Raw genomic sequence first — 22,617 nt, forward strand, 5'->3', positions numbered from 1 at the left:
TCCCAATCCTTCATTCAATTCCTTCCTCCATACCTTCTCTCAAGTCATCATACTCCCCATTTCACGTTTTATACCCTTCCTCTCTGACACCCCTCGTCCCTCACTCTAATCAGCCTTGCTCTGTTCTTGAGATCATGGACAAAATATGCAAAACTGAGAGACATATTTGTAGGCATATCACTTACACAGACAAAACCTGGGTCAAAGCCTTGCCTGCTGACACCCGCATAAGAGCATTGCAATGGGCATAGTGGGCCATCCAAAAGCCCATAAGGGCAGCACAGTGAAAGAGCATAGGAAGCAGGGCAGATATTGAATAAGATTTCTACTGGCTTATCTCCTAATTTCTGGCCATCAGTGGTTTAGAGATTTCTTGCTTGTAGCCTGCACCCAGCTCAGTTTGGTTTTTGACATTAAGGTGGTATGGCAGGATGGGTCATTATATTACATTTGAAAAATAATGAAAGCTGTCGAACATGTCCATCACATGTATAAATCATTCTTGGTTTGTTACCTTTGTGCCTTCTTTCCCCCCTTCAATTTTCATTGCTGAGCTAGTTTTAGCATATTTTATATTTAAAAAACAAAGGTCCACCAAGAGTCTTTGTAACTAGTAAAGATGTTTTTAAAATAGTCCATTTCCAGTCCCGCTCCTAGTTTACGGAAGCTGAATACATCTTGGGAGTAAAATAACTATAGCAGGATCACCCCAAAAATGTAATTTTGGTCGTGAATCTCGGTGCCATTAACATTTGTTCAGCACTGTTTTCTGGAAAACACAATGTTCTCTGAGATTTAAGACAAGTGCTGTTACTGCATGGAAGAGAAATCTGAAAACAGCTGAATGTCTAGTTCATCACTTGTATTAAGTACAGAGGCTTGATCCATGTTCCCGTATGTCCTTATATATTTAGCCTTGTTTCCTAGGAAGACTTAGAGTCTATCTCATTTTCTACCTGTATGTCATCCCTTATGCTAGTAATTTTGAAGCAGTGGACTGACTGCAAGAAAGTCTGGTGGAGCAGAAAGGTCTCAAGGATTTCATACTTCTGCATCTTTTGGTAAAACTCACAGGTAGGTGGAGTAACGAGAGCCTCTCAGTGCTTCCAGCAGCGAGAAAAGACCACACCTTGTGCTCTCTCTTCTGATCAGTAAATACCTGCAGCCTGTTTGTCAGCTAGCCCACAGGCTGCTCCCAACCCACCAGAACAACGCTGCTCTTGCTTAGACAACACTCGGCAGATCTGAAGGAGTGCCAAAGGTCTGCTGGAAACCTAAGGAAAGAGTCAGGGAGCTGCAGTGATGGGGAGGCGGGTGGTGTGGAGACTGCAATCCCTTGGTAGGATCGTGGGGTGGGGGTGGGACGTGGGGGATGCTTTGTGGCTTGAGGTTTCAGTGACACTGGACGCAGCTCCATGCAAACCTAGATTTCATTAGTTCTACTGTACACACATAAAAACCCCAACCAACCACACCCCTCCCGATCCCTCCCAATTTACACAATTTATAACTTGGGGGGAGGGGGGGTAGGGGCATTTTCTTTAAAGTTAATGTTTACTTCACCTTGCTGCCAGTGGCTGTGTCCACCGAACAACTCAGAACTCTGGAAAAACGTTGCTTAATCCGAAGTTACTCTGGCTCTGCATCAAAGTTATGAGAGCTGTCTGTGGAGCATTGGCTTGAAGTTGCTCCTCTGCAAAATAGCCCCAGAGATGGCTGGGCTCGTAAACCCACAGAACAGGGGACTCATTTTGCTTTGCGACCCAGAAACTTTCATCTCCCTCCTCCTCTATATAGGACAGGAAAATGTGAGCCACAAAATCCATGAGTAGCAAATTAAACAAATGCCAGGATCCTAGGTTTAAAGAAAAACAAAAATCATTTTAACAACATCTTTATTTGCTTATCTTCATGATGTGTTCTTTTTTGAAGTGCTTCGTTATAGTAATCATAGAACCATCGACTCACAGAATGGTTTGGGTTGGAAGGGACCTTAAAGATCATCTGGTTCCAACCCCCTGCCATGGGCAGGGACACCTTCCAGTAGACCAGGTTGCTCAAAGCCCCATCCAGCCTGGCCTTGAACACTACCAGGGAGGGGGCATCCACAGCTTCTCTGGGCAACCTGTTCCAGTGCCTCACCACCCTCATGGTGAAGAAAATGGGCTAGACAAAGTAACAGACTAGCACTCATCAAATAGTACTTACAAAATCATGTACTTCCAAATACACAACAAAATAGTCGCCAACTGCAGATTTTAAACATAAGCAAAAGCCTTTTCCCCTTATTTTAGCTGGAGAGGAAAGTATGCTTGTCTTTATTTGCTTTCCTGTTCAAGTTCTTCCCCCACATTCACTGCTACTACAAGGGTTATCAACAACCACATATCATCCCCATTCTCCCCTTGGACAGATAAATCATTCCACCTCTTCCCAAGCAAACCCTCTTACAGACGTCTGTATGTCTTGTATCTATGATATTCAATGGCCTACCTTGCAGCTTGGGGCATAACTGCTAAAAGCCAAGTGAGACTCACTGAGGCCATTGACTTTTGAATCATACCTTGGTTGAAAGCCTGTACAGTAAAGGGCAGGTCTTATTCCATGCCATAAATCTGCATAGGAATTCATCAAGCAATTCATAACCTCTGCATCCCACAAACATGTTCATACGGACATCAACAAGGAGATACCATGATTTATATGAACTACCAAGGTTTACAGAGCTTTAAAAATGAAAAATACTGCCTCTTTTGATGTTATGTGTGTTTGAGAAGCCGCTGCTTCTGTTGTTTGTCCCTTTGCGCATCTTTACATTATAGCAAAGTGGAAGTACTTGTTTATCTACGGGACGAGGAATGGGACTTTTATACTTGGAGTTCAAACTGTACAGACCTGACACTAGTAGTCCATGAGTGTTTCAAACAGTCTTACAGGTGTTTTCAATATATTCAATAAGAGTAAGCGTGCAACAAAAGCTACCACTCCAGTTGCCCCTTGGGATAATACAGAGGGACACAGTTTTGAAGGGGAGTAGGTTGAAGCAGCTTGCTTGCAGAAGAGGAATGCACAGGTCAGTGTCCAGCCAGCATGGCTCAGCAATACATCCCTGAATGCCTCGGAAGGGAGACCGGTAAGGAAACGGAGGTGTACCAGCTGACGTGAAGCTCGGTGATGGAGATATGTAGAGGCACATTTGCTGGAGAGGAGGTGAAGCTGAAAGAGCTGTAGAGGTCCCATTAGCCCTGCTGCTGTAGCACGCTTGCTCCTTGCTGCCTTACAGCAGGGGTAACTGCACAGTTCCTCCGATCACACCTGGGCATCACCCATGTGGAGGCTGGGCTGGAAAAGGGTAGAAGTCAATCCTAAATTCAGAGGTGTGAGTGCGCCAGTATATTACGTGTGCCAGATGTGCCAAGCTCCGAGGCAAGAGCCCCAGACAGAAGTAAGTTTGGTTTTGGTTACTGGTATGTGGTTTATTTTGGGGGGAGGCACACTGCATTAACATGACACTCACACATTTCCCTAAGTAATTGTGTTTCCTCAGTGTGGATGCTACATATTTCGACTTGCAGGATGCCCTCCATTCCTGCAAGAAATGCTGAGATTTAAGAAATTTCTGAAAAGCAATGACCCTGAGTACAGAACTTTTACACCAGATGGCTTGTTAACATAACAGCTTCAGCCTTGTCCACTAAAACTTGAAATCCTACTGGAATAGAAACATGGGAAAGAAGGGACATTGATAGGTCATGTAGCTCAACATCTTAAAGAACCAAGGGTATTAAGAAAGAAAATAATAATGATGAAATTAATTGGAGCATCACAGAGAAAGATTAAAAGACATTTTTAAACTCTCTCATATGTGAGAATAAATTCAATCTTAGCATTACTGAAGTATAGTAGGAAGACTGTCATAAGGGGGATGAAAATATCATTTGTAACTAGTTTAGGGAAGGCTCAGCAGAGGAAGGGATGCTCTCCATCAGTTGCGCCCCCAGCCACTGGCAACTGCAGAACAGGGAGGCAATTCATTAAACTCTTCTTGTGGTGGAGCGAGGGAAGAAGATTTCATCATTGTGGGGTATTTCAATAAACATTATGCTTCCAGTGCTGTTCTTGGAATTCATTCCTAATTTCCTCATTGCCCAAAATATTGCATGTAACATTGGAGAGTTTTGTGCAGTACTCCTCTGGAGAGAGAGAAAGGAATGATTAGTTTATTATTACTGTAATGCAGCAGCTGATGGACAAGGGACCCTACTGTGCTATGTTCCCCGCAGACACAGAACAAAACTGTGATCCTGCTCCAGAGAGTTTGCAATCTAAATATAAGGCAAAAGGTAGCAGCTAGATGTGGCAAAGGGGTGCACGCATACACACACAGCCATTAGCGGGGGAAGAATACTAAAGAATACAAAAGGCAACAACCTTAACATACCCCTTTGTTATGTCTTCGTAGGAAACACATGAAAGTACTGTTTTGAAGGGGAATTTCAAAGAAGATAATGCGGTTTTCTTTGGCTATTTGTGTGAAGCCCCATCCAACAGAACAGGAAAAAATACGAAGGTGATCCTTTGAAAATCTAAAAAGCGGTTCATACAGTTTGGGATCAGATGCTGCTCACAGGAGATGGTGCATTTCTGCAGAATGAATAACAGAGAGAGCGCCTCTGAAATGAAAGGCAGGTGGGGTTGATGCAATATAGGAATGGAAGAGACTGAACTGATTCAAGACACGGTTGTACCACTTCAAGCCACTTGGAGTGAATGTGACTCCACAGTCCCTTCGCTTCTCTTGCCTTGCACTGGTGTGGGATGGATTGGATGCTTGACAGCTCAGAGCCCTAAAACAGATAGAAAACTAAGCCAGCTAAAGGAGTGGCTAGTTTTCAGTCAGTTTAACACCTTAAACAGGCTTGCTGCTGGCTAGGCAAGCACTTACGTCAGTGTAAGGCATAAGGAAAAGGAGCATATAGCTGTTGTCAGAGGAACTAACTGCCTTTTTGGCAAGTAGTTATCGCAGTGGCTCTGCCCTGGCTGTGTTATACGGAAAGAACCTGAAGGACTGGGAGCTGTCACCTGAGAGATCTGGAGTTTTTATGGTTTGGGATATTAGTGGCCCCAGCTCTCCATCACACCCTTCTGCTGGGGTGTGCAGCTCTTGTAGGGAGGGAGAGCAGAGGCTCACACCTCAGGCTGCTGTTCCCCATCCTTCCACAGACAAATGATGGCTTCTGCAGAAAGAGAGAGTCCTGCCCTTCCCACCATCACCAGCTGCATGCTCCTACTTTCCTCCTTCTGCTCATCCTAGAGTTTAGATCAGAAAACAAATCTGGTTGAAAATTAACCGTTTCATTTCCCTGACCTGGCTAGCTACACCACCAGGTGAATGGTGCTGCTTGATGCAAGGAAGGGAGTAGGAAGAAGTGATGCCCCTATTGACTGCAGTGTGAATTTATGTCAGTTAAAATGATCTGGTGCCTCTCCCATCTCAGGGCAGAAAGGGGCGTATCAGATGAGAGTCACAAAGGTCCTACTTACCAAAACTGTCTGCATAGTTGAGGGTCATAGCCTTGCTTACTGCACTCAGTAGGAAGTTCCATCTCAACTGGAAATCTGATGCCAGTTTTCTAAACTCCTCTTTACTCCTGCTTGGCTGCAGATAGAGTAAAAAATTGCTTTATGATAAAGTTGGTTGAAATAATTCCTTATTGCATTGCAGAGTCTTTCCCTGTACAAACTGCACACAAAGGTGGAACAAGCAGGTTTTTTGTTAGGATCCTAAAATAACTTAGGTTGAAAGGGATCTTTAGACATCATCTAATCCAGTCTCTTGCTCAAAGCATGGCCAGTTTAGTTCAGGCCTTGTCCAGCCAAGTTCTGAATATCTTCAGGATGGAGATTCCACAGCATTTGTAACTCTTCCCATGCTTAACTCCTCTCATGGTAATTTTTTTTTCTTTTTATCTATTGGAAATTTTCTTTGCTGCAACTTGTGTCTATTGCCTTATGCCCTATAACTGTCAACCCCCAGGAGAAGTTCTGCTCCATCTTCTCTATACCACCCCATGAGGTAGCTGAGGGTTCTATGAGATGAATGCACCAAAGAACTGCAAAGTACTAGTCTTAATGGAAAAAAAAAAAAAGGAAATAATCAAGCTAAAGAAGGACAGTTTACCCTGCTTCTTCAGAAAGGGGAAGAAAAAAAAAAAGACTTTAACCACTGCCCAGAGCGAAATTAATTGATCCGGCAACCAACCAAATGCAGTGGTGCTGTCAAGCTACTGCTAATTCTGACTCAGTGATGGAACAGGGACGGTAGAGTTGGTAACCTCTGGGAAGGTGCATATGCGAGGATGATCATACTTGAATCTTTCACAAGAGCTAGAGACATTGTACTAGAAATTATCACTCTCCTACCACCTGCTAAAAGTCGACAGTTTCATGAATCAATGATTTCAGGAATCATTAAGTGTTCTCTTCATTTTTACTAACATTTTTCTTTTGAATTTTGGTTTATTAGGGACTGTTACAATATGTGTCTACAAAAAGAGAGCAGATACTGAAACCGCCCGAGTGGATATATGCGCAGAAATATGCTTGTAGTTGTTTGCACAGATTGAATTTTTGTATGACAATTAATTCTCTCTTTTTCTGCAGCATGCATACATTGTATTTATGCAAATCTGCAGTCTGGTCAGGTTGCTAGTGTACAATGTAGCTCCTGCAGACTAGTGACAGTCAGCATGTAGCAGGATAAATGATGTGATCGCTCTTTCTTTTCTGAAATTATTAAATTAATTTTATACCTGAATGACAAAAGCCTCAAGATTTGAAGACATACAGTTCAGGAGAACCCGAATATCTGTGGAAGGTGCCAGCAAAGACATTAAGTCGTTCAAGCCTATGAAATATAGAAGGAAGATCATTACTTGAAGTGATTGGCTTGCTTTCTGGTTTGTTTCTTCAGTTTTTAGCTTTTTTTCTTTTCTCTTTAGCTTAAAATATATTAAGACATCTGTTTATAGCATTATGATTAATAATTCCTCCTTTAGTGGGGAATAGTACCCTACTTTGAAATCAGCCAGAGTTCATATTTATGTCCATTTCCACCAGATCTACACTGACCTAGTCATCATGGCGAGAATAAACACTTCAAATGCGAATGCTGGAACTTGGTTATATGCAATACCAACTTACTTATCTGAGATTTCATGTGGTTGAGAAAAAAAAATCGTTTTATCTGTTGAGGGGGAGAAAACAGTTTTAAAACAATAACAGAAAATACAGAATATTCTGTAGACCATCAGAAATGTAAATTATATTGCCAAATACCAATGCAGCTGTTCCCCTAAAAGCTTGGAACCTACCACCCAGTGCCAGACGGTACAACACTATTGCACATCTCTGAATTTATACCCTTCCAACTGAGACGTCTTCCTTCAAGAATGCATATCGACAGGATCTGTGAAACCTTGCTTATTATAAATAACAATTTGGAACAGCAACAAAAACAGAGAATGCAATAAATCCCCCTTGGAAAGAATACGACCATCATTAATATAACGAGCAAATGTAATAAAAGCATTCTGCGCAGTGTTTTTGATTTTAAGCTGTATATAAATATTATTTAAATGGTTCTCCTGATGGTTCTGTGAAGAAGGCAAATTATTATTCCTACTGAAAGCAGTCACGGAAAGGCTGTGGTGCATCCCTTGTCAGCGAGCGAGTCGGTGGCAGGCCAGGAACAAAGAGCTGAGGTTTCCCCCCGTCAGTTCTATGCACAGCCTTGTCCAACTTGCCCGTCTCTTGCTAATAATTTAAATGGCAGCCCATTAATCTAAAAATTAAGTTGCCATTATGTTCCCATCCTTTTTCATTAAGCTGGCAAATGCATTATGTCATGGCTGCATACAAACTGTGTATTTTATTGGTTGCAGCAGCACATCGATCCCACAGGCCGCCATACAGTGAAAGGGCATGAAAGCTGAAAGGCCAATAGTCCTCATCCACTTCAGCATACAATATTTTAAAATCTGGCCACAAGAAATGATTTTGTGTACTTCGATTCATAACAGAGGAAAATGAGAAATACAACTCTTGGAAACTTCTTCTTGTCCAAGAAAACAATAAAAAATTAATATCCTTGCTTGTCAACCTTCTTCTAGAAGATACATCATTTACTAACAAACCCCACTCCTGCTGCCACAGAAAGCTTTAAGAGAGAGTCAGAATGGAAAGCCTTTCATTCTTAACGTTTAAAGTTAAAAGGATAATATTACATGCTGCATTCTCATTTTTATTGGCACTTTTCCAGTACTTTGGGTTACAGCAAGACTGTAATTCCCCTTAGTGCAGATGCCATGAATAAACAAGAGGAAATGCTGGAGCTTTAACAATGGCAAGCAAGAGCTTCAGTGGATAGACAAAATATAGCAAAAAAATATTACATTTGAGCTCTATGTCATTCTGCAGCTCCTCCGGATTCCTAAACTTCTTTTGAAAGAGGTTTCCAGGCACATCCAGAAATCCCTGATCGATGACAGCATGCAAGTCTGATCGCAGAACAGTGACTTTGCTGTTGCTGTTCAAGACTGTTCTCATTGTCTATAGAGAATAAGAAAACAGTTAATGCCTTTCATTTTCTCAAGCCCTTAACTCAGTCAAAAAGCTTCCCTTATTCAATACTAGACTTTATATAACCAGTCTCCAAACTGGGTGTGTGTGTGTGTGTGTGTGTGTGAAATCAAAGGAGATGAATCTTAAGTTGTCTTCAAGAGTTTTTTGTTCTGGGAGATATTCTTTTCAATGACACTCTGTGTTGTTGTCTGTGATGGAGCAGACAAGGCATTACATGCTTGAAGTATCTGGGCAATTGCCTGGGCAATTGGTTTTTCCTAGAGTTATTATAGTTACGCCAAATAATGGTATTTTGTCTCAAACATGGAATGGTGTATCAGGGCCGACTTTCCCTCAATGTTACCTGTCCTTAGTACATGTTTCAATTAAATTCAAAGGCAAGTTTTCTCAAGTTGCCCAAACCTTTGAGAAGGTAAAAATAACATTAGAAATATGGTATTAGTTAAAATAATATTAGCTGGGATTTTATCCCATTTATCTGCTTATGAGTCATTTGTGAATGAATCTGGCTTCATATTTGTCCCAAAAAGTATTACTCACATAGATATTGCAAACAATTTTCAGCATAACATTTGATCCTTATCTCTTCACTTTTTTTTTTTTAATTAATTGCTAATATCACAGAGTATTGCTTCAGATTCTTGATGAAATGATGAAAACAGTGAAGGAAATTAAACCTGAATCTGTTAAAATTTGTTAATCCATACATTTACTCTCTCACTTCTGTACTGAAATCAGTAAGATCCTAAAACCTTTGTTGAATTTTGGGCTTCTATATGAATAATCCATGTCCAGTTGGGCCTTCCAGAGGAAAAATATTTTTTCAGAAAAACTTTAGGATTCCTAAACGTTTTAACAAATCCCATTCACCAGGTGCTTACCATGACCCCGCAAGCAGCAGTGGATGCAGCTGACCATTTGTTTGCAAACATCATTCCCAATCTAGCAATTTTTCTTTCTCATCATTCTGCTAGCTTTACTGAAATACCAAAGGCAGTCTGCTTCTCACTCGGTAATCCCCTTCATCTAAGTCAAAGACAAAGTCTTTTTTCTTATTTTACTTGGAGTTTCCAGTGTCAGAAGAAGAGCTGCTGCTTGCAACAAGAACACACAACCCAAAGGCTGGGAATTACCAGGGGCAGTATCTTCAGTGCGCTGCTAGCACCCGACTCCATGCCCCAGTGTTTTAGACTGGTCCGTTTAGCCATTGCACTTCACTATACTAAATATAATTCTCTAAATGACTGAGAGCCAGCTCTGACAACACTTAAACACAGCTTACCAGAGGCAGGAATCAGCCCCAGGAAATGACAAGCATCATATTCACATTCTTTTCTCGAGGGAATTTGCAGCTTTTTATGCTCTAATTACTTCTGCATGTCCAGGTAGTAGCAGCTGTCAGCCTGCTTTATCTACACATGATGGGAAAGTTACTTTTTTTTTTCTTTTGAATGCTGACCCTGCCAAAATTGTTCCTGTTTTCTCACCAGGTGGTTAAATTATTGCAAAGTAGTCTACAAGGGATGGTGTGGTTACACCGTTCAGAGGCTGCAGCTGCACAGCTCCTCCCTAGTACTTCTCATTAGGACTGCTCTCACCTGCTTTGACCATCAGTCTCTAGTTGAAATTCCAGGTGCATTTTAGACAGAGAAAACTGAGAAGGATGATTAGAAATATCAAATAACTCCTATGTGAGAAGATGAGATAAACTTCAGCTTCAGATAGAAATAACTGAGGAAGGATGTGATGGAGGTTTGTAGGGAGAACTGCATGAAGAAGGGTAGAAATTTTAGAATAATAAAAGAAAACATTTTTTCACACAACAAATAATCAAACCCTGGAACTCACTGCCCCAAGAAGTTGTGGATGCCAAAATCAAGCTATTAAACACCAAGATGCAGATATAACCTTCATCTCAGATTGCTGGAAGCCAGGAGAGTACAATGGAGGAGGAGCAAGGTATCACTTGCTCTGCTCATACCCACTTTGCATGAGCATCTGATGAGGCCCACCAGGGAAAATGGGATATGAGTCCACACAAGCCTAGGATCGGGTCTGACTGACTAAACCACTCAGTGGTCCTTTCTGAGGGACGTCCACCTCCCCATGAAGCATCTGCATGTTTCTCACAAGCCGAAAATCTTAAACACCCGTGGTGTTCAGCTAACTATTTTCTGGTGTGCGTTGGACATTTATTTCCTACGCTGTTTTGCTGGAGCCCAGTAGCCATGGCTTTGGCAAGATCTCTAACAGAAGCTGTAATAGAGGCTATGTAACTGCTGAAAGACTATGGGGATGCTCTTTTACAAGACTTACATAATTTCACTTCTTGAAACTATTGTTTTTAAATTGTGCGGGACTAACCATCAGGTACACTGGAACACCTTTGCCCTTCCCTTGTATTTTAAAGAGGCTCTAGAGAAGGTGGAAACATCATTCACTTGTGAGAACAGTGCCAAGAGCTCATTAGCATGAAGAAAAACCAGGCTCAGAATGTGCTCGGCTGTAAGTGCAGATCTGACCCAGCTCCTCAGGTCTGTGAGGTTCACTTTGTGCTGGTTAAACAGCGTAAAGGGGACATAGAGCAGCCAGAGGCTGCCACTAGAAAATTCCCCCCAACTAGGCTGAAATTCTCTTGCCCTCAATCTTGAGGGTGTAAATTCAATGTTGACTCTGCAGCTTTTCTGTACATTAGGAATAGGCAGGGAAGAAGCAAAAAGCTACAACCAGCCCCTTGACATCATGGCTCAAGCACAAGAAGAATGATGGTAAAGTCTGAGTGCGCAAATCAAATGCAAATGACTGGGAATAGCTGGCACTTGCAGTCTTGCTGGATCACATTCTTCGATGCATAAGAAGCACTGTTTAGAAGCACATGAAGCTGAGCTTTTCAAGTGTTTAGTATCTCCAAGGGCTGCTGCAGTAAATGGGATCTGCAAGTGCTCAGCACCTCAGAGAAGTCAACCTTTTGCCTGTGTTAGTGCACCTATGCATGTTTGTGCATTATTATTATTTTTAAAAACTTTTTAAAGTAAGTGAGGTGTGTCTTTTGTATGTTGCTGGTGACGAAGTTTTCCCATAAAGAAAAGCTACATTTACTAAGGAAGAACATGACACTGCTGTGCAGTCCAAGAAGCCCCAGTTCCCTTCCTTCCTCCCCTTTACTTTGGGGACACAGCGTAGTGATTTAAGCCAGGCGGCATGTTGGGAAAACCTTGTACTTGCTGGTTGAAGAAGAGGAGACAACATATCACCTGTTCTCTTCTGCTTTGTTCTCCATTCGTGACCTATCTGTTCTGTCATGGCCCAGACCACCTCAAAACCCAAGGTTTTGGAAACATCCAAGGAGACCAACAGAAGGAAGGCTGCAGGGAGGGTACAGCCCTTCATAATAACGCAGCACTGAATAAGTGCAGGCTAATGAAACAATTTACTTTGTGGTGTTCAAAGGGTTAAAAATGCAGCTCCTGGATGCATCTCCTTTGTCACTGTAGCTGAGAAGAATGATACTGTAGAGCAAAAAGCAGGCAGAGATATTAATTGTTATAGAGATTTTTGTCTCTTTCTTCCTGAGGAAAAAAGCCAGTCTGAGTGATGACCCTGAGGAGGAAAGTTCAGAGGAAAGTTCCCTACAGCACTCCTTCCAACACTGTCTGGTCAGAGGATGGAGAAGATTTTGCCAGCTGATCCCTGGGATCCATGAAAAAGGTGAGGGTCTTGTGCCCTTACAGACCTCACACCCTGCTCCCTGACCATGCAGCTTCTCTGCAGCCGGCATATTAGTGATTGCCCTTGTGCAGGCTGCTGCAGTGCTCGTCAGAGAGGGTGGTCAGGACGCTGCATAAAACCAATTTTAGAATAACTCCAGCATGTGCTATCTGACTGGCTTTGGCATGGCTGAGCGAAGATACTGGAAACTGTCGTCTGAATCCTTCTAGCTACTATGTTCTCCTCTCCACGAGGGACCATTGACCATATGTCAGAGGCTTTCACGAATCCATAGGGAGGACAAGGCCCCCTCAGCATACTTACAGTGTGGGAAGAGATGGGTAGGAGGGTGAGCATGATTTGGACCATGGTCAGTATGCAGCTAAGAACACCTGTGCTGCTGCTGTTGTCCTACAGTGAAGCAATAGTCCAAACTGCAGATGGGCTTCTTGAGTGAATGAGATGCCCAGTTTTTTTGTTTCATGGATTCTGGAACATACCTTGGCCATGTTAGAAAGGTCTGTCTTTCTCCTGAGTCTTTTTATAAACACTGCAACTTCTGTTAAAGAAAAAGAGGCGGGTGTTTCGTATCATTAATATTTTACAGTCTAAAAGAAGTTAATGAAGACAGATCTTTTAAGTTAGACAGTAGATCCCTAGGGGAGCAACAGGTGAACGGAGGGCACAGCGGGGGCATGGAGCCAGCATTATGGGCTGGACTGGGCTGGGGACCCTCGCAGTTTAAAGCTTGAAAGCAGAAGCTGATTCGTAGTTACAGGAAAATCGAGTATAAAGCAACTTACAAACTTCTGTAGACAGGCAATGGTTTTCAAGGGAAAATTTCCGTTTCTCTGAAGTTTGTACAAACCAGAAAGACCAGGATGCATATACAAAGGGTCACAGCTGAATAATTACATATACTTCCATGCACACACATGTTAAAAACACATTACTAAGTTTGCTCTGTCAAGCATTCAAATGTAAGAAATGCCAGAATTAAGACTGTCTGCAAGCCTTCCTTGAGCATATGAATGCTAATACAATTTTTTGTCTATGCAGGAGCCCTGCTTTGCCACTGAGGAGTTGTTCTTCACTCAATGAGCAACTGAGCAACATTATGTTTTAGCCAGAATCTTCAGCATCCTATATAAATATATGCATGTATGTACATATTTACAAACACACACATACACACACACCTTTGTGTAGTACAGATTTTTTCAAATCCTCCTCTAATGACAGAGTCATAGTTTCCCTATGGGACTATGGCTTTTTTTCCTTTTATATTGAACTGTGCTATAGCCTTTAATTAATTTATCTGCATAAAACAACTTGCAAGGTGAAGAGACAGAGCAATACCTAAATTTCAGAGGGGAGACTGCATATTATTCAGTCATCTGCACAGCCAAAGCAATCATGGCAAGAGACAGATCTTTAAAAAGATTCAGGTACACTTTAATTTACCATGAATTGGGAACAATTTTGGCTTAAATTTGTTCTTACACATTATCGGAGACTATTTTTAACTGTATCCCAACTAACTCTATTCCTCACTACTATCGAAGTTACATCAGCTAAAAAAGCTTTTAAAATAATTTCTTTAGAAGTCAACGTAACACAATCTTCTCTGCAGTTTAAGCAAAGATTGTTTTATGAAAATCTCTCTATTACTCAAACATACCTTTAGATTTGGATGTTTGCAGCAGTAAGGGAAACTCTTGCAAAGCATTAAGCAGCCAAAGTTCAACATTTTTACTGAACAATCTGATTGACTTCATGTGTTGCACAGGCACTTCCTCCAGGAAATCGTGAAGTAGGATGTTCTCCATTTCCTAGAATACAAATTCATGGAGCTGCACATGATTGGTGTACTACGGGTATTTACAGCAGCATGAAACAAAATTGTATTGACAGTTTAAGTGTAAAGGTAAAGAAGCCCATTTTTTTCTTCCAATTAAGCAATAGCTAAGCTACATTTATTAGCAGAAGGAAAAAGATGCTAACAATGAATGTAGTTTCCTGAATTAATTACTAGACACTACTTAATGACCTGCTGTAAATAAGAAGCAAATTATTTTGATCAGAAAACTCCATATTTCTATGTGGAATGTCACCGAGAAACGCAGTAGTGTTCTCAAAGAAAAATAATTCTCGTAATTTGGAAAACAGTTATGAGTCGAAATTTCAGTCACATAACCTCATGCCAGAACCACAGACCGCATTTATAACAGCATACGCTATTGATATTAGGGACTTTCAAAGGAATATATAGCAGCAAAATGGAAGTTATCTCAAATTCCACTGGCTCCTTTCAAAATCCATACTGTGCTGTCTCAGAAGAAGCCAAAGAACAGACTTGAGGTACAAACAAAAATCCCATTGTACAGCACAGAAGAAACAGCTGTCCCTTCTCCTCAGGTAGAACTACCAAAAAGGCACAAACACATAATAACATAATTACAACAACAAGTGTGCCTACAGTACCTTGAATAGCTGCCTATCATAGCTTTTGAACAGCTGGCATACATCTGGCAAGGACATAAGTGCTATTCTTTCAGGCTGCAGAGACCTCCAGAATGACATGATACAGTCTTCCACCTGTCGCACAAAGTCCTTTGTGAATTTTCACTGATTTTACACTTGTGAAATGTGAAGCGTAATTCCGTAAAACAACACACGTAAGCGCAGAAGCAGAAGAATGACTGTGGAGCTGGGCTCCTTGCCTGGCCCCGTCCTGGCCGGGCTCCAACATAAAGTGGAAGCATCCTGGGGCAAGAAGCTGAACCTCCCAAGGCAGCGTAAGAAAGAGGAAAGAATTGTCCCATGGATATACGGATATAATGAAAGATATGGGTCCATGGCCTTGTGTTTTGTGCTGGGCTCAGACCTGTTGATATGCCAGGAGTGCTTAGGATATGCCTACAAACTCAGATTGTCGGAGCATAGCATGTTCATTAAGAACTCCTGAATAATTTGACTGAATGCTCCTTTTGTCTATAAGTGATATCTACCTTAGATCAAACCATCACGTAAATAAGCTACACAGAAACACTTTTATCCTCAGAGTTGTTTGCTGTCGTCAGAATGAGTGTTATTAAAGCAAAGGCATACCTTGTCAAGCTCGCTCTCTCTCACCATGTGTAAAATATCTCGACAATGGCTGTAGTACTCATTGGCAAGCAGTACAATCTGGAGAAGGTGACCAAAAAGAGGGTACAAAAAGATCACACAGGCAAAGAGCTAACTCATTTGATGACCGAATACTTGAACGTACCATTTCGTAGGGGTATTTCTTCCCTAGCTCTTGCTCCCAAAGATAGAATCTGCTGAATTCTGGCCAAGGGTACTGAAATCTCTCTTGTTCAGTCTTCAGATAAATGACAGATGGAGAACAGTGCAAATTCTTGCTCTCAATGCATCAGAATTTATTTTGAACAATATAAAAAAAAAGATCACAATTATCTTGTCAGTTCTGTTAAAGGTATTAAGCACTTTCTTGAAATTGTATAACATGATTTTTTAATACAATGTATTTTTTCAGAGGAATGCTTGTCCTTTTTTTTAGAAAGTAGGGGTGGATGAAAGAAACAAGCATGACTGACTAAATATTTAAATCCTAAACAGTACATGAATTTCTTTTCAAAACCAGTGAATATGTAATGCTATACATATCTTCCACATATATTTTCTATAGCACTCATGTCACAGTTGTAACCTTCTAAATAAGGGTGCAGATAGTCGGCTCTGCTGCCGGGGTGACAGCACATTTCTCATCAGCCGTCATTACATCCACTTCAGAGCACTCATTACTGCACCCGAGTGCTGTGTAAAAATAAGGCAGACATCCAGTCTCTCCTTTTTTTCCTCGCTTTGGTCCGTATAAGTTTGCTGCTCATGCTCTGCTGGCTGGCTTCCAACAACGCCAGTGTCAAGCCGTCCCATGACAGCACGTTCATGGGAGAACTGCCACAGGTTAGCCTCGCATCTGCCCTTTTCAGCGAGCAGGGGTTGCGCTCTTTTTCCTTAATCATTTCCTAGTATTTAAACACTTATCATGCCAATAAACTCTGAGCACATTGAAAAGACACCGGCTCAGCAGCATGAGGGTCTGTTACTGTGGGCCTCAGGCAAGGAAGGTTGTGCCCTGCTAACTCCCTTAATATTCAAAACCTGGGCTGTCAGCCACAATTTCCACTCTCAGCACAGATAAAATTATTTGAGCTGACATTAAGACAACAAAAATATTTAGCTACCAGGTGAAATAGATACCAGCTACCAGGAGTGGGGGAAGTAAGCATTTAGTGAGATTACACAAAGATTATTTTGAAGAAGATGATGGGTTAACTGTATTTCGTCAGAACATATTATATAGCAGTTCTAATTAAACACACAGATAGACATTTTCTTATAAGTCTAATGCATCCGAAACTCACTGTTCTTTTTTTTTGGCTATTGCTCTTGTAACCAGCTGCATTTCCATAACTGCAGGCGTTTCCACTGTGGTAAAATATACAACAGAAAAAAACCTTTTAAAAAGCTCACCAATTTATTCTGTATTTAGTAAGAAAATGAGCTCAGACTGGATAGAGTGCACTAGGTTGGAGCATTGTGTCTGGGAAACAAACCCTGCTCTCTTTCCTGTCATCCAGTAGCCCCATGATTTTCTAATGAGTCTGAAGACCGATTTCTTAGTTTTAAGATAAAACCGAACCGTTCATTACAATGACGGCAAGGTGTTAGCCATTTAACCGTGCAATGTCTTCCAACTGCTTGCACCAAAATTGTGGGTTTGTATTTGTAGTTGGAGTTCATTCAGAATGATAACAGTAATTATAAACATGCAAATAATGAAAGCACAATCAGCCTTGTGCTTTGATTTCACAGTAATTACATTTTCTGCACCCTATATCTGTCTAGATGGCATTTTGTTTCTGGCTTTCCCCCATTTACTTTGCCAGCCTGCTGTGATGGTCCACACAGTCAGAATTCACCTGGACCTGCGAAGGCTTGACCACCGGCTTTCGGCTGCAAAGCCAGCGATGCAGGCACAACAGGCTACTTGCTTTCTTTACCATCTCCTACCTCTCTCCCTGCCTGTTTTGCTGAGGCTAATCCTACAGGAGGGAGAGGCAATGTTGCTAGTGAAAGGGACGTGCTGTGAGAGTTGGATTCCTCCAGTCAAGCCCCCATCTGCTGCTGACACCTGCTCACTGTCTGTGAAGGCATTTCAAACTCCAGGGTCCTTTTGGCCTCGGCTATTTTGAAGGGTGACAGGCAGGGGCTTTGTAGAAAATGTGCTTCCACTGGTGACTGCCAACACTCAGGCTATCTAATCAGATCCTGGCTGCTGGCTTTCACTGCTGTGATGTATTATAAACCAGGGTACCACTGTACGTCCTGAAGGGACAGAGGACAAAATGTAAGAGTTTATCTGCTTGGAAACTCACGCCATGGAAAATGCCTCCTCTCGCTTCACTGCTGACCACAGGACTGACCCTTGCCACCTGAAAAATTACCTTTCCCTCTGCCACTGCTCTCTGCCATGAAGGCGGTGCTCCAGTGAAACAACCAAACCGGCTGCTGAAGACAGGGCACAACATTCATGTTGGGTATGTTTGGTAACGCTATTGACTCTTTCTCCCAGACATTTTAGAGTTGGTGGCTGGACAAAGGGAAGAATGTGCAAGTAAAGATGTTTCATAACACTTTTCTCAAACGTGTCCTTCCTGCAGATTTCTAAAGACTGTGAAACAAAATTAATGAATATTTTCCAGCTCCTGCTCTTTCTGAGAAGGCGGTCAGCTGTATCTTCTGCTGCTGCTGCTATGGCAACGCATATCAGCATTGCTCTCCTCCGGTGGGCTGCCTCCCTGGCAGGCTGGCTCCCCGCTCCCCCCACGCAGGGAGGGCGAGGTGCGACAAGGGGGGCTGCGTGGGTCCTCCCGCGCCCCAGCAGCCAGCCGGGAGGGACCTCCGTGACGATTAAGTGCAACTACCTACGGAAAGCTAACATCTATGTGCTCCCGCTGTTAGCAAAGGGGGTTCAGACTCACCCGGTGCCCGCAGAGGTGCTTGGCTGCCAGGCAGAGCTGCTCGCTTCCCCTGGAAAGTGGTGCCTGGGTAAAGACAGGACACACAAAAAGAGGAGGTGGGTGGGAGAAGGGGAAAACGGGTGACAGCAAAATCACAAGGAGTTTCGCCATGTCTCTTGCAGAGTTTGCATGATGCTATGGGGTGGGAACTAGAGCTAAAATGGGAAATACAATGGTGGGGATGACAAAAAGACTAGCAGAGGAGGCGAACGGGAAGGACAAAGGAGAAATGAAAGGAGGGAGGGTGGTGAATGTGTGTGCTGTTGATTGTCAGATTACACTGAGATTAGAAAAGCTAATTTGCTAGAATCATATCAGATTTTTTTTTATTAAAAAATCATGGGTTTGCTTCACTAGAAAGTCAGAAGCCCAAACCTTCCCTATTACTAGAACCATAAAGTAACTCTTATGAAGCCAGAACTCACCGGCATTTTTTTAACGCTGCTGTACTCCAGTACTTGATCTGCCAGAGCAAGTACCATTGTAGGAAGAGCTTGTCCTCAAAGCTCCCATTCCTAGAGGTTACCTTATTGTAACACAAATCAGTAAAATACCAGATTCACTTAAATCTCCGTAATATATTTGGAGACCTCACTGGGTGCAGTTGTGTTTATTTTTGCTACTGCCACACCACCATCATCAGAGTTGCAGTACACATATCTTCAAAAAATCCAAGATTTCTAAACGAACCAACTCACAGGTGCTGTATAAGAGCATCCTCATCACTCCAACTCAGCCAACAGACACATCTGAGGCCCTGCTAACTATCAAAATGCAAATGCCTTCTTTGTAGTCAAAGGCAAACCGTTAAAATCTTACTGCCATTTCTATTGCACCAGCAAGCAAAGCTCCCAACCTGCCAGAGCCTTCACGGGTCCAGTTCCTCACTACCAGCGCCATGTCAACTGCCGACTACCTTAATATGGTGAAGAGATAGTCTTTTCAGTAATTAGAGAGAGGGGCATTGTAGTTTTGAAACCGTCCCTTTCTTCACCAGCCCGCAGGTTGGGTGGATGTGTTGGTCTCTCAGCTGGGCTCCCGGCTCCATCTTCCCCTCAAGTAGATGCACCAGAAGAAGCATCTGCCTGTTGGACTCTGTTCAGGCATGGGAGGGAGCAATAGTTATTTAGGACACATTCCCTACTCGAACAGACATCCCCTGTCTCTGCCAGAGGGAAGTGGCAACAAGCCAGAGAGAAGTATATCCCATTAGCTGGGTCTGGTCCACAGACCAGTATTTGGACTGCATTGAAATGGTATATTAAAAATCTTCTTTGCTATAATTTGGAAATTTCCACACCAACACACTCTCAAAAATTGAGATGTTATGGGTCAAATACCCCTGCTGCAATTATACGATTACCTCTGCAAGACCAAAATTTGTTCTTGCAGGCAGAAAAGTCTTCAAGTTTTCATTACTCTTTCTAAATTTCAATTTTCTATTTAACAAATAAATCTAGAATTTGCCATTTCTGGTTTTATCAACTTCATTGGATGATGAAAAACTAGTTCTGATTTCAAAAAATACTGAAGCCTACTGAGAAGACAGTAAAGATGAGGTATTTCCTTGATGTGTTCCTATTTATTTGCAAAGAATGTACAAAACTCTGAAAACAGATGGAAACAAACTCGCTTATTTGGTCAAAGCTGCTGCTTATTTTGTATATGTGGCCTAATTATTTTTTTTAGAGTTGTGCTACTCATGCTTCTCTGGCTTTGTTTTGTGCTTTTTTACTGCTTTCTCTCCATTTTTTGCTGCTGTCCTTTATCAGACACTAAGAAGCAACTGTGACACCCGGCCGCCCAGGTGTTGCGGGTGTGCACGTTGGCTCGGGACAGGGACGTGTGGCTGCATTTAGAGTGGAAGCTGTTCTAATTTCAGCTGTCGGTCTTCACACAACAGCTTAGTGACTTCTTATAACTGTCTTAAATGAAGGAAGCATCAGACAAGATAATTTTGTAGTTGAGACTTTTCTGTTGCAACTAGAAAGATGATCTTTGTCTTAACATGATCTTTATATTTTGATTTTTTTTTTAAATCTGAAAAGTTATCCCAAGAAACTATATCAAGATCACTAGATGGTTGGTTGATGTCAGCCCTTTCCCTGGAATACACCTCCTTTTCCTTGGTTTGACCAAATTAAATATAGTTTTCTAAAAGTAGGTGTCTGAACAGGCACCTCTGGCAGCTGGTGGAGAAGGAGAGGGAGGCTTGCAGCCAGTGCAGTGGCTCCCCTACGGTTAAGCATGGGCTGTAGTGTGTTCCCGAACCGGTCAGGGAACATGGCTTGTTTCCATGAAATGGGCTGAGGACACAAGCTATGCTGGCCTACGTGGTGCTCCTGGCTCCTAGCAGTGGCTAAAGGCTTTGTTTCTGCACCTGGCCTGGACTTAGCCAACATCGCTTCTTTGGTTCCTCCTACTTCTTGTAATTTTTCAGCATGTTTCTACACTGGGAGGAAAAAGAGCAACTGTTCAAATTGTCCTGTTCTCTCTCTTATCCCTTCCATGACCAGGACTAGCAGCTCTCCTACTATGCCCAGTGAGGCTGCTCTTTTCAAGTGATGCTGCAGGGAAACACCTTTCTTTCCCTGAAGAAGAAATACCAGCAGAGAGGCAGCCACAGACCTGCAATGTGCCTTGAACAGTGTCCAAGACCTTTCCTCGTTACAGATGTCAAATCTTAGGCCTCTTCTGGTTATACTGGGTGCACAGGTAGTGAGGGATATCACTTCAGTAAGGGTCTTATGGGAAACGAGCCTCAAGTTGCCTATGAATAATTTCTTTGGTCTCACAGCAACTGATTGCCACTTGATCATCTGCAGAACCTGATCCTCTGCCCTGTCCCATTCTTTACTGGTGTCACTCTATGGCCTTCTGCAGCATTACTCTGCTGTAAAACCTGTGGAGAAGGGCAATAAACCTATGGGTATAATCTTCCCGTTCTCTCACAGAGCATGCATTCAATTAAGTAACTATCATCATGTGAAATATCACAGGCACTGAAACAGCTTTCGTCATCACCAGAATACCTGGAGGCTTTATAGGCTGACTTGCATCCCTCTAACATTCATGCTATAGAAAAATTCTGTATCTCCATTTTAAAGAATGAAAACCAAAGTACAGAATTTATCCATATACACCTTAAAGTCATGTACAAGTCTGTAAGAGAGTGAGGATGTGAGCTTGGTCTCCAAAGTCCAAGGCATAGGCTGCCCCTATTTTTCTTCTGTGCATTTAAAAGGAGTGTAAAACTGCTCAGGGGTGGCAGCATTTCCCTTCCTTTTTTCTGGGGAGAAAGGCAAGCCTGTGGTTTGTTTATCTCAACCATGAGCTTAACCACGAGAACTCTTCCTCGCCTGCCTCCAGCTGGAACGTGCTCATGTCTACAGTTTAGTCTGCCAAAGTATCTTACATTCGTCAATTATTTTCAGACTTTTAATTTTTGCAATCAACTTATACTCGTCTTACACATTTTCTCATTGTTGTTTCCGTACAAGAGGTGATTTTAAAAACTGAAATTTTAAAACAAAGTGAAGGCAGTATTTTCAAAGTAACATGCCTCATTGTTTCAAGTAGTAAAAAAACCCAGATAACATGATTGCGTGTAGGACTCTTCAAAACAGTGCATTTATACTTTAATACATATCTCTTCAGCCTACTGTTTAACACGGAAGGTGCTATGATGGCATGAAGCAATTGTCAATATGTTTATTTGAGCTCCCATTTAGGGTCTCAGTATATTAAGCTCCTCTTTTAGCTTTGGCACGAGTTCCTACTCTTAAGATCTACGTGGCTAAAACGTCCAATTCAAGGAAGTCTGATTAGGCAGGGCATGTTTTCAAAATGGAGCTTCTCTATTAGGGCACAGCACTTAAGGACACAGCACTTTTACAGTGTGTATAATAATAAGAAAAATATAATACTGTTGTCAATGTTCAACAGATGATTTACAGACTTTTAGATGCAGAAAATATATAGACTGTCATGTGACATTTTATGATTAAAACATTTAAAAAAACAAACCTGTGATAATTTTTTTCAGACAGAAGAGAGTAATAACGTGCATAAAAGGAAGAGTTCTTCTTGATAGCTATTCCATCATAATGATACCTAGAAAATAAAAAAAAAATGAACCAACAAACATGATTTTCAACAAGTCAGCAAATAATTC

General features: G+C 42.0%; 1 protein-coding gene across 1 annotated transcript in view; it reads right to left on the bottom strand.

The window, feature by feature from the left end:
• Positions 1-1,595: 1,595 nt before the first annotated feature.
• The window catches only part of RFX8 (regulatory factor X8), a 28,861-nt gene continuing 7,839 nt past the window's right edge, over positions 1,596-22,617 (bottom strand). Inside the window, exons 4-15 of the mRNA XM_087758648.1 lie at positions 22,470-22,556; positions 18,405-18,467; positions 16,785-16,848; positions 15,626-15,760; positions 15,463-15,540; positions 14,836-14,949; positions 14,033-14,183; positions 12,852-12,910; positions 8,454-8,610; positions 6,813-6,907; positions 5,545-5,659; positions 1,596-1,855 (exon numbers count right to left, since the gene is read on the bottom strand). Of these exons, the coding sequence (XP_087614774.1) occupies positions 1,596-1,855; positions 5,545-5,659; positions 6,813-6,907; positions 8,454-8,610; positions 12,852-12,910; positions 14,033-14,183; positions 14,836-14,949; positions 15,463-15,540; positions 15,626-15,760; positions 16,785-16,848; positions 18,405-18,467; positions 22,470-22,556 (1,378 nt within the window). The remainder of the gene's footprint in view (positions 1,856-5,544; positions 5,660-6,812; positions 6,908-8,453; positions 8,611-12,851; positions 12,911-14,032; positions 14,184-14,835; positions 14,950-15,462; positions 15,541-15,625; positions 15,761-16,784; positions 16,849-18,404; positions 18,468-22,469; positions 22,557-22,617) is intronic.

This window comes from Nipponia nippon, unplaced genomic scaffold (genome assembly GCF_047370975.1).
Source record: "Nipponia nippon isolate SJK-2023a ecotype South Korea unplaced genomic scaffold, ASM4737097v1 scaffold_2, whole genome shotgun sequence".
Classification (NCBI taxonomy): Eukaryota; Metazoa; Chordata; class Aves; order Pelecaniformes; family Threskiornithidae; genus Nipponia; species Nipponia nippon.